Below are 16,014 nucleotides of genomic sequence, written 5' to 3'. Positions count from 1 at the left end.
GCACTGCCAAGTGTGACACCCTCCTCCACCCCCTGTAAAACAAAAACAAACAAAAAGACAAGAATTGCTTTGAGCACCCCACTACTGGCCCAAGCACCAAACTGCCAGGTTCACACCATTAAGAGAAATCCTGAGATGTTAGCACCACAAATAGGTGTGTATGTACCTACAGCCATCACTCTGCCCACAACCACCACTAGGAACAGGGAAGTGGATAGATAGATAGATAAATAAATAAATAAATAAATAAATAAATAAATAAATATATCTGAAAGCATATTGGGAAGTGTAGTTGTTAGAAATGCTGTATCTTGGGGCCGGCGAGGTGGCGCTAGAGGTAAGGTGTCTGACTTGCAAGCACTAGCCAAGGAAGGACCGCAGTTCGATCCCCCAGTGTCCCATATGGTCCCCTCACGCCAGGGGCAATTTCTGAGCGCTTAGCCAGGAGTAACCCCTGAGCATCAAACGGTGTGGTCGGAAAAAAAAAAGTGCTGTATCTTAGAAGTGCAAAAATAGGACTAACTGAAGTGAATCATGCAGTTTCAATTTTATGAAATCATATGTCTACTCTCTAATCATTTTTATGACTTTTCTAGAAGTTACTCTCGACTATTTTCCGGAGAAAGCTTGAGTTTCTCTTGTTGTCGGAACACCTCCCTGGTGACATTTCAGAGGACATCCTCAAGGTAAGAGAGGACCCTGGAGTTCCTAGGGTGACAGTGACTAAAATCACTCAGCTATTTTTTTGTTTGTTTTGTTTTAGACCACACCTGGCAGCACTCTGGTGTTACTCCTGGTTCTGTGCTCAGAAATCGCTCCTGGTAGGCTTGGGAGACCATATGGGATGCCGGGAATCAAACCTGGGTCTATCTCGAGTTGGCTGCATGTAAGGCAAATGCCCTACTGTTGTACTATTTCTTCGGCCCCCAGAGTCAGTTTTGAGGAATTCAGATAAAAAAGGGCATGACCAGGCTTGTCTAAGGTTCTCCATGAGGGGAATGCAGAGCAAGGATAAAACTATCTGATTTTAGGGCCTGGAGAGGTAGTAGAGTGGATAGAGCATTTGCCTTGCATCCAGCCAACCTGGGTTCTGTTCCCAGCATCCTGGATTGTCCCCTTGTATCACCAAGAGTAATTTCTGAGTTCAGAGCCAGGAGTTGCCCCTGAGCATCACCAGGTATGCCCTAGTTTTCCCCCACCCACATCCCCTAAAAGAAAGTATCTGATTTTAATTTTAGAATTCTTTGTTTTGTTTTGTTTTGTTTTTTGGGCCACACCCGGCGGTGCTCAGGGGTTACTCCTGGCTGTCTGCTCAGAAATAACTCCTGGCAGGCACGGGGGACCATATGGGACACCGGGATTCGAACCAACCACCTTTGGTCCTGGATCGGCTGCTTGCAAGGCAAACGCCGCTGTGCTATCTCTCCGGGCCCCAATTTTAGAATTCTTGAGGTAGATTTTCCAGAAGTACAAGTATAGCTGGGGATTAAACTTTATTTCCCTTTTATATAAAGGGAAAAGAAAAAAGTGTTTATATGCTAAGTGTTTAAACTGTTCCCCAGTATACACAGGTAGGGAATGTAAAAGGAGAAAGAAACTTGAATATGTGGAAAGGTTCTGTAACAGGTGTGCACTGAATGTGTCCTAGCTAATCCTTACCATTTTACCTCTGGGGCAGAAAGAGACACTTTACCTGGGGGAGGAGAGAGATTGTGTGTGTATTTAAATGTGTTATAGCCAATCCTTATAATTACCGTAGAGGGAGAATTGTATATTTGTGTGATTTTGGGGATCACACCCAGTGGTGCTCAGGGATTGTACCCAGTATGCTTAGGGGTCCAGGTGTTTCTAGGGATCAAATTGAGGGTCAGCTGCATGGAAAGCAAGTACTTAATTCCTGTGTTATCTATCTGTACTTAAGCACCCGAAGTTTGTTCTGAGACTCAGTGCTTATCTTTTCATGAAGTACTAATTAAAAAGACGTTTATAGTAGGATGTAGGGAATTCACTTCTCCCAGGTCAGAGACTCAAGATCCCACCATCTTGAGATAATTTTATGAGCATGCCTTTCTGAACACCATTCACAGACATGGGGATAAAGTGTAGGAAATACTTTTCAATTCCCCTATTTCCCCTCTGCCTCAAACCTGAAAAAGAATTACAGGCTATATAGCAGTTCTTGCTTTTAAGGAGTTACAGTCTAGTTAGGGAAAAAGAACTAAAATACACCAGACACACTCATATACCAAACATTATACTACTAATTTTATGTACATTAAAATTACAGCTTAATCAGAGTTGATGTTAAGAGGGTTTAGAAAGGAGAGAGAGAGTGGGGCCCGGAGAGATAGCACAGCGGCATTTGCCTTGCAAGCTGCCGATTCAGGACCAAAGGTGGTTGGTTCAAATCCCAGTGTCCCATATGGTCCCCCGTGCCTGCCAGGAGCTATTTCTGAGCAGACAGCCAGGAGTGACCCCTGAGCACCGCCGGGTGTGACCCAAAAACCAAAAACCAAAAAAAAACAAAAAAAAAAAAAAAAAGAAAGGAGAGAGAGAGAGATAGGTAAAGCGAGAGATTATATATTAATTAAGTTGAATGTACTGGGAATTTTTTACAGGCACATAAGGAATGAATTCTATTTTAAAATATGGGTAGGATTTAGATTGAGTTCTAAACTCTAGTGTGTAGTTTTTTGTAAATTTTCATTTTGTTTTGTTTTAAAGAAGCCACAGCCAATGGTGCTCAGAGCTTACCCTGAATCTGTGCTTAGGGGGTCACTGCTGGTGGAGACTTGGGAGACCACATATGGTACCATGGGCTGGCCTTATACAAGGAAAAAATCTTCTACCCTGTACTCTCCAGCCAATAAAATTTTAATTTAAATGCTAGAGAAATAGCTCGATGTGTTGAGTGAATGTTGTGCTTGCAAGAGTCTTAGGTCCTATGCATGCTAAGCCCAAGCATCATTGGAGTGACCCCCATGCAGAACTAGAAGTAGCCTCCAAGCATCTCTAGTGTGACCCAAGCCAAAATAAAATAAACATAGAATTAAAGGGCCAGTGCATGCTGGGAACAGAGATGGAGGAAGGACAGCACTGGTGGTGGGAATGCCCCTCATTTATTGTCACTATGTGCCTGAAATATTACTGTGAGAGAATTGTAATTCACTTCAACCACAATAAAATAAACAAAAATCTTTTATTCACACAAGTAAAAAAAAAAACATTAAAGGGCCAAGAAGATAATTTATGGGCATATGCTTTTCATGAACAAGAAACTTAGTTTAATCATCAACACCACATGGTTTCATAAGCCCCACAGGGGCTATTCCTGGTGGGTGCCAGCACTACTAGAAACAAGCCATGCTGTGTGGCTAGACCCTAGTGTTGAACTCTGGTGTAGCTGTCCAAGAATTCCTAGGAGAGGCCCCAAAGCACAGCTTTGGATACCAGCACCCCCAAAAATCATGTTCTGGTACCTCAAGATGGGCAAAACAGCCAATCCCATTTGTTACCTGCTTAACCTGTGAGTTTGCTTTCCCTGATATTGTTCTGCAGTGTACAATTTGGAGATAGTGGGACAGGCACTAGTTTAGCATGATAGTCTTGAGCAGATGAGGTAATCTTGACTGGCTCTAGTCTCATTTGTAAAAATGAGGGTAACAGTCATGTCTTCCTCTTAAAATTTTATAGATTGCATTTTGTTATATAGAAGGCCTGACACAAAACAACTTCTATAGAAATGTTTTTTCCTGCTACTGTTTTACTGTTTTATTAAGACATACAGGCAGTAGCATTCTGGATATCACACACATACACTCACTCACCCACCCCTCTCTGGCCATTCACACACACACACACACACACACACACACACACACACACACACACACACACACGTGCATGTGCATCCCTCTCTGTGTTCCTTGTTTAGGAGCTCTACGAGGCCTTAGCAAAAGCCACAGTATGCCCTGTTCTACATGGAGACAGGAGGCAGAAGAGCTGCACCCCTGAGCTCAGCTCACCAGCCCTCTCTGTGCTCTGGGATCTTCTGAGGCAAGCACCTGGGCCAGCACAGGCCCTGCTGGAGCTCCTGCTGGAGGAGGAGGATGGCACTGGCCTCTGTGGCTGGCTCCAGAAGGCACTGGTGGACCTTATTTGCAAGGCTTTGCGAGATTTGCAGAATTCGGCCACCACCTCTCCAGGCGTCGTAGATGCAGTCTATGGAGCCCTACGGACTCTGCGTTGCCCTGCAGAGCCACAGGGGGCCGAGCTTCGGGTCCTGTGTGAAGAGCTGGTGGAGGCCTGCAGGACAGAGGGGTCCCCCCTACACGAGGAGCAGCTGCTGGGGTGCCTACTGCACAGGGCCGGGAGGGGGCTGATCACCCTCTACAGCCACACCTTTGCCGAGAAGGACACAGAAAAGTCACTGAAGGTCACCCTGTCAGGAAAAGGTATATTTTTCCCATGTTACTCTTTGTGTGTTAACTGTTACCTTTTGGAAATTCCGCTCACCTGATGCCTTTCTTGTTGCTGAGGAAAGCTAATTGGAGAAGCTAAGCGGATGGATGGATGGATGGATGGATGGATGGATGGATGGATGGATGGATGGGTGGGTGGGTAGGTAGGTAGGTAAGTAGGTATTGTAGGTAGGTAGTAGATAAATAGTAGTTAGGTAGATAGTAGATAGATAGTAGTTAGTAGAAGACAGTAGTTTTATTTTTTTAATATAAAAGCATTTAAAAACTAGAAATGTAAAATGTACATTAAAATGTTAAACGAGGGCCTGGAGAGATAGCACAGCGACATTTGCCTTGCAAGCAGCCGATTCAGGACCAAAGGTGGTTGGTTCGAATCCCGGTGTCCCATATGGTCCCCTGTGCCTGCCAGGAGCTATTTCTGAGCAGACAGCCAGGAGTAACCCCTGAGCACTGCCGGGTGTGGCCCAAAAACCAAAAAAAAAAAAAAAATGTTAAATGAAAAATATAAAATCATGGGACCGGAAAGATAGCATGAAGGTAGGACGTTTGCCTTGCATGCAGAAGGACAGTGATTCAAATCTTGGCATCTCATATTGTCCCCTAAGCCTGCCAGGAATGTTTTCTGAGTGTAGAGCCAGGAGTAACTCCTGAGTGCCACCAGGTGTGACCCCAAAACCAAATATATATATATATATATATATATATATATATATATATATATATATATATATATATATATATATATATATATATATATATATATATATATATAAAATCAAAATTATATATTCTCCTTTGGGGAGGGGAGAGCATCTAGCCATGCTCTAAGTACCAGATTGTTGTAAGGAGCTTACCTGGAATGCATCCAAACCTGGTTCAAATCCCAGGTACCATGTTTGGGCCCCAGGGTTAGGGGGACCTTAGAAGATGTCAGCAATCAAACCAGGTTGGCCCCATGCAAGGCAGGCACCCTAACCACTGTACTATCTTTCTAACTTCCTCAACTCATCATCTTGAATAATTTCCTCGCTGTTATTATAGTGTGTTCAGGTCCATTAAATAAATAAATACATAGATTTCATAATCTAAGACAGTGATGGAAATAATACAGTAATAGCATTTCAGGCGCTTTTCAGAAACTTAAGAAACTATGGAGAACGAAAGTCTTTAAGTGTAGAAAACCTGGTTTAAGGTTTTGAAAGGGTGGGCTCTCACATCAGATGATGCTTCAATGGGTTCTAGTTTAGGAAACCAGTAAAAATCCTTAGGTTTGATTTTTTCAGTTTCACCAGATCACCTGGATCCTGAGCAGACAGTTCTAGCTCTGTTCTCTAATACTGATCCAGCCCAGGCTTGGAAATCAGCCTATTTCTACTGCCTGGCCAACAATAAACACTTCCTGGAACAGATCCTGGTAAGTCAGATTTTATCATCTACCACCTTACAAGTATCCAAGGATTTCCTCCAGGCCTTTTCTTCCTGAAGGTCATTTCCACTCCACTCCATTTATTTATTTATTTATTTATTTATTTTTATCCAGTGCTTTGTGTGTGTGTGTGTGTGTGTGTGTGTGTGTGTGTGTGTGTGTGTGTATGTGTGATTTTTTCGGCCACACCCAGTGATACTCAGGGGTTACTCCTGGCTATGCACTCAGAAATCGCTCCTGGCTTGGCGGATCATATAGGATGCCGGAGGATTGAACCATGGTTCATCCTAGGTTGGCATTCACAAGGCAGATGCCTTATCGCTTGCACCACTGCTCTGGCCCCTCCTCTCCTTTATTTAGTACAAAACTGGATAGTGGAGAGGCCTGTGGTTCTATTCATTACAGGGTCAGGAAAAAGAGTCTTGAGGCCCAATATCATTCATGATGAAACTGCATTCATTTTTGTTAATCAGTCCTTAGTCAAGAACAAAAAAAGTTCAAGCTAGAGCAATAGCACAGTGAGTAGGACTTTTTGTGGCCCACTCAGGTTCAATCCCCGGTGTTCCATATGATCCCTAAAGCATTGTCAGAAATGACCCCTGAGCCAGGAATAACCCCTGAGCACTGCTGAATGTGAACCCCCACACACACACAAAAAAGAAAAAAATGCTAGATCCAATAAAACTTTCTGGAAGGTGTGAAAAAGAACAGTTTAGCATCATTCAGCATTTTTTTTTAACCTTGTATACCTTGTGTAGGGTCTGGGTTTATAATATATATATATATATATATATATATTCACATCTGGCAATGCTCGGGGCCATATAGGATGTGGGAGATTGGCCACAAGCAAGGCAAAAATGTCCTACCCGCTATACTATCACTCCAGCCCCATGGCCATTCTTCATTCAGTTAGCCACTTGTGCTATTGTCAGAAGCTCTCTGCCCTATGAGAAGGCTCCTTCCCTTAGTAGAAGCAATCCAGGGGTGTTGTAATCCACACAGCTGCCTGGAGCAGTCTCCTTCCCTTGGCTTTCAGCTGACAGCACTTACACTGTTGAAAGAGGAAGACTTCCCCAGTCTCGGCCGCCTGCTCAGTAGAGAATTCAAACCTCTCGGTCGACTGCTTGTCCTCTTGGGCTGGACACACTGCCAGAGCTTGGATTCAGCCAAGCAGCTGCTACACACAGTCCACACTTCCCAGGTAACTGTCCACCAGCTGCCCAAGCTCTCTGAAAGTGAGTACTTTGGGACTCTGGGATGAGCCAGAACTCAAAATCCTATAGGTAGTAGCAGTCTCTTCCTCTCCATAGCCTAAGTCTCTTTTCTCCGATGTCAATGCAGGACCAAAGCAGTGACAAGCTCCTCGGGGATGCTTGTGAGGGGCTGTGGGCACACCTGGAGGTTTTGGAGTGGTGCGTGCAACAGAGCAGGTATGGCCTTTTCCCACCGTTGGACATGCATGGCCTCATTTCCTGAGGGTGTGGCTGTTTCCAGGCATCTGCCATATAAGTGTTCTCTGTTGACCAGCAACTAGTCATTGTTCCAGCTGTTAAAGCTGGAAGGAAACTTTAGTCTCACCATGGCCACAAGGTCATGACAAGAGGGTAAGGAAGCATGGGACTGACATAAAGAGCAATGCTTACGTTTCCCTAGCAGGTGCTTTATGCCAAGTTCCACTCTAAGCCCATTGTGTGTATGATTTCACATCAGCCTCTCAGTAAATACCAGTATCATTCTTACTTTAAAGGTGGGGTTTCTGAAACCTAAAAACATTAAATAAAGTGCATAGGGAATAATCTCTTGGAGATGTAGCCTACCATGTTAGTGTCAGCCACGCATTATACTGGACGGTACTTTTGTTTAGCCATTTTTCCTTAAGTTGTGAGTGAAGCTATGTTTCCCTAGTAGCATAGCCTCCCTGAAGGCCCTTTAGGTTCTTCCCCAAATCTGGTCTGGGTTGCTATTTGGTTTTTACACATCATTGGCATCCTAGAATAGCATGGGCAGAGGGGCAAGTAGCGAGGGATCCTTACTGATACAGACATTAGAAGGCATTAGGCTCTTTCTAGATCCTTGGGACCAAAAGAAGTCTTTTCTGGACAACTGAGCTGATTTGATAGCTGTACTGTTCCCTGAAAGTTAACACCTGCTATGTTTCTTAGCTGAAGTTTCATAGCTTCAGAAACCACCTGGAATTTGAATGGACGTAAGAGAGAATGAAGATAAGTCTTTATAATTCTATAAACCGTCTCCCCTTCCATCCTCCCAACTTTCCCTTTCAGCAACCCCATACCAAAGAGAGATCTCTTATACCATTTACACGGTGGAGACAACCACTCAGTGCTTTACTCGCTTCATCATCTTACCAACCTTCCAGCACTCAGGGAGGAAGAGGTCCTCAAACTCTTACAGAAAGTGCCAGTCAAAGACCCCCAGCAAGAGCACGGTGAGTTGTCAATAGAGTAATGTCAGCAAGTTTCCTCCTTAGGATGACCTTACACACATTTCTTTTGGCCAAGATTTGTCTAGGTGTAACTGCTGGGATTTATCGCAAGGAATTGTCTAATATGTGCTATTAAACTAAAGTTGTTTGGATCAGTCAGATCACAGAAGGTCATCTCATCTTCTCCCTTCCATGTGGACAAGGGAATTCTGAGAGAACAGTCCTGTAGAAATCTGTCTTCATAGAACCATCTCAAGAACTACACACCCTTATTCCAGTGAAATTATTAGAAACTACACTCTGGGACCAGAGAGATAGTACAGTGAGTAGAGTGCTTGCCTTTCACAAGGCCAACTCATGTTTGGTCCCTGACATTTCAGATGGTTCCCAGCACCACCAGGAGTAATTCCTGAGTGTAAATCCAGAAGTAACCCCTGAGCATCACCAAGTGTGATTTCTCCTCCCCCCAAAAAAAAAACAAAGAAAACTGAAAGGAACTTCCCCCCAAGTTCTTCTAAGAGTGATTCCTAAATACAAAGCCAAGAGTAAGCCCTGAGTACTGCCAGGTTTGACCCCAAAACAAACAAACAAACAAAAAAAAAAACAAAAAAAATCACTTTACTTCATTCTGTTCTTTCTTGGATAAATAGATAGCTTATTTTTGCAAAGATTTTGAAAGAAGTATTTTAAATTTGTTTTCTGCTGCCCCTCTAGCTTACAGGTAGAGCTTGAACTTGGAAAAGGCACAAGAGCAACAATAGGACTAGGACTAGGGAAATCGAGGGCAGAATGGGGGTTATAAAAAGTAAGGAATCATCTTTGCCATCATAAAAAAAGGGAGAAAAAAAGAAATAAAAAAGGAGAAGAAAAAAAAAGAAAAAAAGAAGAAGAAACAAAAAGTAAGGAATCATTCACCCTTATGCAAATGCTTGAGTCCTGGTCCTGGGCAGTGATAGGCAGGCCAGAAGCTTTAAGTAATCTTGATCTTATTCTGCTGGCCAGGGTAAAGCTTCCTAGAAGAAGCAACAGTAGTAATCTTGTTCCACCCTAGAAGATTTTGCCCATAATAAATTATTCAGTAGAATTATCTATAGTCATTGGGAATGTATTCTATAAAGAAACAGACTTGGCTGGAGAGTTAGCATAAAGATTAAAGCTCTTGGGGCCGGGCGGTGGTGCTAGAGGTAAGGTGCCTGCCTTGCCTGCACTAGCCTAGGATGGACTGTGGTTCGATCCTCTGCCATCCCATAGGTCCCCCAAGCCAGGAGTGACTTCTGAGCGCATAGCCAGGAGTAACCCCTGAGCATCACTGGATGTGCCCCCCCCCAAAAAAAAATTAAAGCTCTTGCCATATCCATTGCAGTGACTTGATCCCTGGCACCCTTTATAATCCTCTGAATATCACCAGGAGTGATTACTGAGCACAGAACCAGGAGTAAGCTCTGAGCACTGTGTGTAATTCAGAAACAACAACAAAACAAAAAGAGATATTCAAAACTTATACTATAATAAATTTTTAAGAAATACGAAAGTACGGCGTTTGCCTTGCAAGCAGCCGATCCAGGACCAAAAGTGGTTGATTCGAATCCCGGTGTTTCATATGGTCCCCCGTGCCTGCCAAGAGCTATTTCTGAGCAGACAGCCAGGAGTAACCCCTGAGCAACGCCGGGTGTGGCCCAAAAACCAAAAAAAAAAAAAAAAAAAAAAAAAGAAAGTAAAAAAAAAAAAGAAAAGAAATAAGAAAAGTAGTAGTATTTAAAGTACTATTGCCAAGACCCAAGTAATAGTGCAGTGGGACTACATTTGCCTCATTAACCCAGGTTTGATCCCTGGTATTCCATAGGGTTCCCTCAGTACCTCCAAGAATATAGTCCTGAGTATGAAACCAGAAGTAATCCCAGAGCACCACCAGGTGTCAGTCAAAAATAGACAAAAATCAAGTGCCACTGTCTTCATTCATTTAATAAATAAATAAAATAAAATATTAATACCTGCTCTTGACATACATATAGAGTGAGAAATTAGTGAAGGATTTAAGTTAGACTATATCAGTCCTTATATTTAGCCTATAGGAATTTTTTTGTTTGTTTGTTTTTTTGTTTTTTGGGCCACACCTGGCGTTGCTCAGGGGTTACTCCTGGCTGTCTGCTCAGAAATAGCTCCTGGCAGGCACAGGGGACCATATGGGACACCGGGATTCGAACCAACCACCTTTGGTCCTGGATCAGCTGCTTGCAAGGCAAACGCCGCTGTGCTATTTCTCCGGGCCCACCTATAGGATTTTTTTCTTCACTTTGTTTTACATCTAATGTTTTTTTCTTTTTTGGTGGGTGGGGGGGTGGAGTTGGGTTTTTGGGCCATACCCAGCAGCACTCAGGGATTTCTCCTGGCTTTGTGCTCAGAAATTACTCCTGGCAGGCTTAGGGGACCATATGGGATGCCAGGAATTAAACCCAGGTCAGTCCCGGGTTGGCTATGTGCAAGACAAATACTCTCCCCACTGTGCTATCACTCTGACCCCTAATTTTTTTCCTTTGATTAAATTGTACATTTTGTCTGGAAGGAATTGTAACCAGATTAAGACATTTAGAAACCCATCAAAATAATGACCTTCTTTTTTTTTTTTTTTGGTTTTTGGGCCACACCCGGCGTTGCTCAGGGGTTACTCCTGGCTGTCTGCTCAGAAATAGCTCCTGGCAGGCACAGGGGACCATATGGGACACCGGGATTCGAACCAACCACCTTTGGTCCTGGATCAGCTGCTTGCAAGGCAAACGCCGCTGTGCTATCTCTCCGGGCCCAATCATGCCTGAGAGAGGCCCTAGGTTCAGTCCCCAGCACAAAAAAATAAAGAAAAAGAAAAATGTGTCTAAAAATAAAGGGGAATCGGACTGGAGCAAAAGTACAGTGGGTAGGGTACTTGTTTTTCATGAGGCCAATCTGGGTTCTGTCCCTGCCATCCCATATGATTCCCTGAACACCACATACCACAGTCAGGAGTAAGCCCTGAGCACTACCGGAAATGGCCCCAAAAGCCAAAAACATTAAAATAAAAATAAGGCAGGGTGGAACAAACAAAGCTGTCAAAAGGAGAGACTGAGAAGAAATAACAAGTGTCTTGCTTACACTGGCAACAGTAAAGACCTTCTCAATGAAATAGCCAAAAATTAATTCAGTAGCGAACACATCATGAATGTGAGGCGTCTCTTCTATCACTTACCCATGTGGCATTTCTCGGGGAATGAAAAGGGACCAAAAAGCTCCACCTAAGAAGGTTTGCAAGCGCAGTCTCTCTCTCAGCTGCACCTGGCAGAGCTGGCTCTGAGGTTCTGCCCGCTTCCTTCCAATGCAGATGCAACTGACACCCTGGTACCCGAGCATCGGAGCCACAGCCACAACCTGACCCTCTACCAGAGCTTCTGTGCCATGAAGTACGCCATCTATGCACTCTGTGTCAACTCACACCAGCATTCCCAGTGCCAGGAATGCAAAGACACTCCCTCCGAGGACCCGAATTTAATGGTGGAGCCAGCAGATGAGCCTCCGTCGTCCCCAGGTAAGGCACTTACCCATCCTTGAGTAATCACCTGTCTCATGAGTGCTTTGTGTGGGAACACTTTTCTATAGGTTGGGAATGGCAGCCTTCTACCCAGAAATAAGCATTTTTTAGCATTTGCAAATCAAAAGGACTGGTGGGGGTGTAGCGGGTTAACCTAAGTTATTGATTCTCTAGAGACATGTTTGCCAAGTGTTTTTTTTAACTGAAGTCCACAGTAAAAATAGTCTTCACAGTCTCCTCCATCTAGACATATAATTTGTGTAGTTAAAGGCAAATGTGTGTTTAAGTGATATATAAATTCAGACTATGGTAGTTTTGGGGCCACACCCAATGATACTCAGAGGTTACTCCTTGCTCTGCCCTCAGGAATTACTTCTGTCAGTGCTCGGGGACCATTTATGGTGCTGGAAATTGAACTCAGATGGGCCATATACAAGACAAGTCGAATAGTATATACCCGCTATTCTATCTGGCCCTGAAACTATGCTTTAGAAAATAATGCTTACTTAGGGCCGGCGAGGTGGCGCTAGAGGTAAGGTGTCTGCCTTGCAAGCACTAGCCAAGGATCAGGACCACGGTTTGATCCCCCAGCGTCCCATATAGTCCCCCCAAGCCAGGGGCAATTTCTGAGAGTTTAGCCAGGAGTAACCCCTGAGCATCAAACGGGTGTGGCCGAAAAACCAAAAAAAAAAAAAAAAAAAAAAAGAAAAAGAAAAAGAAAGTAATGCTTACTCTTATATACTATACTCAATTGCTTTTCTCTTCTCTTCCATTTCCATTTAAAAAAAATTTTGAGGGGATTTTGGGCCACACTTGGTAGTCATTGGTGTTTGGTAACAACTGGTAGCCTGTATTGGTGAAGTGGACAGTGAATTATTCCTAAGTTATTGCCCAGGGCCACTTCCTACACGCACTGTATGGGATCACTCCATTGAGACATCTCTCCAGCTCCTATTTCTTTTTCCCCTTTTTTGAGGAGTGGGGTATGAAGATAGGAACTGGGACCATACCCAGCAGGGCTCAGGGGCTATTCCTATCTCTGTGCTCAGGAGAGACCCCTTGCAGTACTTGAAGAACATTATGTTGTACCAGGAATCAAACTAGGGTTGTTAGGTTGCAAGACATGAGCCTTAACCCTTGTTCTATCCCGATGTTTTTTTAAATGCAGCCTCAAGAGTCACATTTTACAATGTGAAAGATTCCAACCCAAAATGTTCTTTTATTTTTTTGGGGTGTGTGTTTGTGGCCACACCTGGTGGCACTCCTAGATTTGCACTCAGAAATTGTTCCTGGCAGGCTCAGGGAACCATACAGGATGCTAGAGATCGAATTCGGATCTGTCCTGGGTTAGCTACATGCAAGGCAAATGCCCTACCGCTGTGCTATCACTCTGACCCCAAAATGCTCGTTTCTTTTAGCAATTTTGATTAGTAATAATTAGTAATTAAACAATCACAAAATTTTTAGTATGTCCTTCACTCCTGTGAAATGGTGCTCAGCTGTCTTTCCCTTTTTTTTTTGGTTTTTGGGCCACACCTGGCGGGTGGTGCTAGGGGTTACTCCTGGCTGTCTGCTCAGAAATAGCTCCTGGCAGGCACGGGGGATCATATGGGACACCGGGATTCGAACCAACCACCTTTGGTCCTGGATCGGTAGACCTTCACCTCTGAGCTGACATCTTTCCTTTTTTTTTTTGTTCTTTTTTATTACTGAGGGTTTTTTGTTGGTTGGTTTTTGATTTGGGTTCTAGACTATCTGAGCTATACCCAGCAGTATTGGCAAAGAGAGGGATTAGGAAGAGTGTGCCCCATTTCCAGAAATCAAACGGAGGGCCTCTTACATGCCAGGTGCGTGATGATTCAACCCTCTTACTGAGCTTCCTGATTCTCCAGTGAGTATTTTCTAAGAGCTTTCGGTAGCCTTTATTCCCAAGTATCTTTTTGGGGAGGAATGAGAGTTTAGCAGTGAGGAAAGTGGATCATCCTGGTGGTGCTCAGGGACTAGTCCTTCTGATGCTGAGAACCATATGTAGCGACTGAGAATTGACCCTCTTAGAGGGTCAACTGCATGCAAGGGAAGTGCTTTAAACTCTGTACTGTTTCTTGGCCCCAGCCTAGGATCACTGTAATGTAACAGTGAGGAACAAACAGAATTCAGGAATAAGGAATGTCTGTGCTACCTTCATGAAAGTATGGAGTGCTTGTCAGAGATGAGGAGTAACATGATACTGTAAAAGCAGGAAGTGTGTAGGGTGGGGGGGCTGGAGAGATAACATAAGAGGTTGCATACTACCAACCCTGTTTGACCTCCACACTGCATGATTTCCCAAGCACTACCAGGAGCAATAAATCCTGGTACAGTGAATGTGTCCCAACCCCCCACATACACGTATACACAAAGCAAGAACAGGTCTCAGTGAACTAACTCAATGAGCTGAGCTCATGCTTTACATGCAGTATTCCTGGACTTGAATCCTGGCACCACATAATTCCTGGAGCACCTCCAGGAATGAGTCCCAGTACTGATCAGGAGTAGCCCTTAAGCACTATCAGGTGTCATCCTTCAAAGAAAACAAAAACAGGAACAAAATAATGAAGATTTCATTATGTAGTAAGCTTTATTTATTCACTTTATTATTATTATTATTATTGGTTTTGGGGCCACACCGGTGCTGCCCAGGGGTTACTCCTGGCTATCTACTCAGAAATAGCACCTGGCAGACACAGGGGACCATATGGGACACTGGGATTAGAACCAGCCACTGTGCTATCACTCCGGCCCCTATTTATTTATTTGTTTATTAATAACTTTATTATGGCAGTAAATCCAACTGCCAATCAGAAAGGTTGTGGCTAGATAGAGTCTCCTTCTCAAAGTAACTGTTATTGTCAATGTCATTCACCATGAGCAAACTAAGGAGTTCCATTTCAGAGACTGGCAAGTAATGTTTCTTGTGTTTATTTGGTTTTCTCTGACCTTGTCTCTCCTACTTTGCCTTTTTAGGTGCTTCTGATCTCTTCACAACATACATGGCCAGGTGTCAACACTTCCTGTGCAGGGTCCCTGACTCTTTGTGCTTGGAACTTCTGGAAAACATCTTTTCGTTGCTCCTGATTACATCTGCCGATCTCTACCCAGAACCTCCCCTGCCCGAGGACTATGTGGAGGATGACGATGTGGAGGGCAAGGGCCACGAGGTCTGTCCGTCTCCGGCAGAGAGCCCTCAGCACATGCCACCGCCTGAGAAGAAGGCAGAACGGGCTGCACCCTGCATTTCTAGATGTCTTGCTTACCCCGTTCCAGACTGTCTGAAAGCAGAATCCAAAGACCCTGGGCCTCGGGGGAGCAGCTTTTTGGACCTCAGGCACATGACCAGGGGTGTCACTGGGTTCCTGGCCAACGAACGTGCATTGGGGGCTTTCCTTGGACTACTCCAGGAACAGCTGGATGCTCTAAGCAGCCGCATTTCCCCACAGAAGACACAACCTCCAGAAGGCCCAAACTGCTCAGGGAGCAGAGCCGGGCTGCAGGGCCGTGTGCACCGCTTCTCCAAGATTCTCTCTGAGGCACAATGGAGGTTCAAGGTGGTAAAGAGCAACCGGAGCTCAGGTAAGCAATGGTGGCAACACTGGTGGGTCCAGAAAGGGAGAAGAGAGAAAAGTGTGGGATGCCCAGACTGCCTGGCAAAGCCTGGGTGTTGCTCTGGTCTCAGAACTCAGGCTACGCCTTCACCTACCTGTTATCCCAGGAGGTGGGACGGATTAAAGTTCATCACGTACCAGAATGACCCAATGGGCTTGTTTTTCCAGAAGAACAACCTTCTCGAAGATATCGGCCTATTGTTTCACAGCACCCAGGTCTCCGTCGGGGGCGGCGGACAAGAAAGAGTCGTGCAGGTAAATGGAAGCACTCATCCCAAGGCTGGTTCCCATGCCTTAGGCAAGTGATACATTGTCACTTTCTAATTTTTGTTAAGATTATGATCCCAGGGGCCGGAGAAATGGCATGAAGGTAGTGTGTTTGCCTTGCATGCAGAAGGACGGTGGTTCAAATCCCGGCATCCCATATGGTCTCCCAAGCCTGCCAGGAGTGATTTCTGAGC

The 16,014-nt window shown here is 44.4% G+C and overlaps 1 protein-coding gene across 1 annotated transcript in view; it reads left to right on the top strand.

The window, feature by feature from the left end:
• Nucleotides 1-16,014, top strand: part of ZFYVE26 (zinc finger FYVE-type containing 26) — an 88,860-nt gene that overhangs the window by 8,565 nt on the left and 64,281 nt on the right. Inside the window, exons 4-12 of the mRNA XM_049770531.1 lie at nt 597-686; nt 3,935-4,454; nt 5,765-5,895; nt 6,947-7,111; nt 7,252-7,340; nt 8,193-8,356; nt 11,706-11,909; nt 14,916-15,521; nt 15,722-15,808. Of these exons, the coding sequence (XP_049626488.1) occupies nt 597-686; nt 3,935-4,454; nt 5,765-5,895; nt 6,947-7,111; nt 7,252-7,340; nt 8,193-8,356; nt 11,706-11,909; nt 14,916-15,521; nt 15,722-15,808 (2,056 nt within the window). The remainder of the gene's footprint in view (nt 1-596; nt 687-3,934; nt 4,455-5,764; nt 5,896-6,946; nt 7,112-7,251; nt 7,341-8,192; nt 8,357-11,705; nt 11,910-14,915; nt 15,522-15,721; nt 15,809-16,014) is intronic.

The sequence above is a fragment of the Suncus etruscus genome, chromosome 3, assembly GCF_024139225.1.
Source record: "Suncus etruscus isolate mSunEtr1 chromosome 3, mSunEtr1.pri.cur, whole genome shotgun sequence".
NCBI classification, from domain to species: Eukaryota; Metazoa; Chordata; class Mammalia; order Eulipotyphla; family Soricidae; genus Suncus; species Suncus etruscus.
The sequence above is the reverse complement of the archived record's forward strand: the minus strand, read 5'-3'. Positions and strand labels throughout refer to the sequence as shown.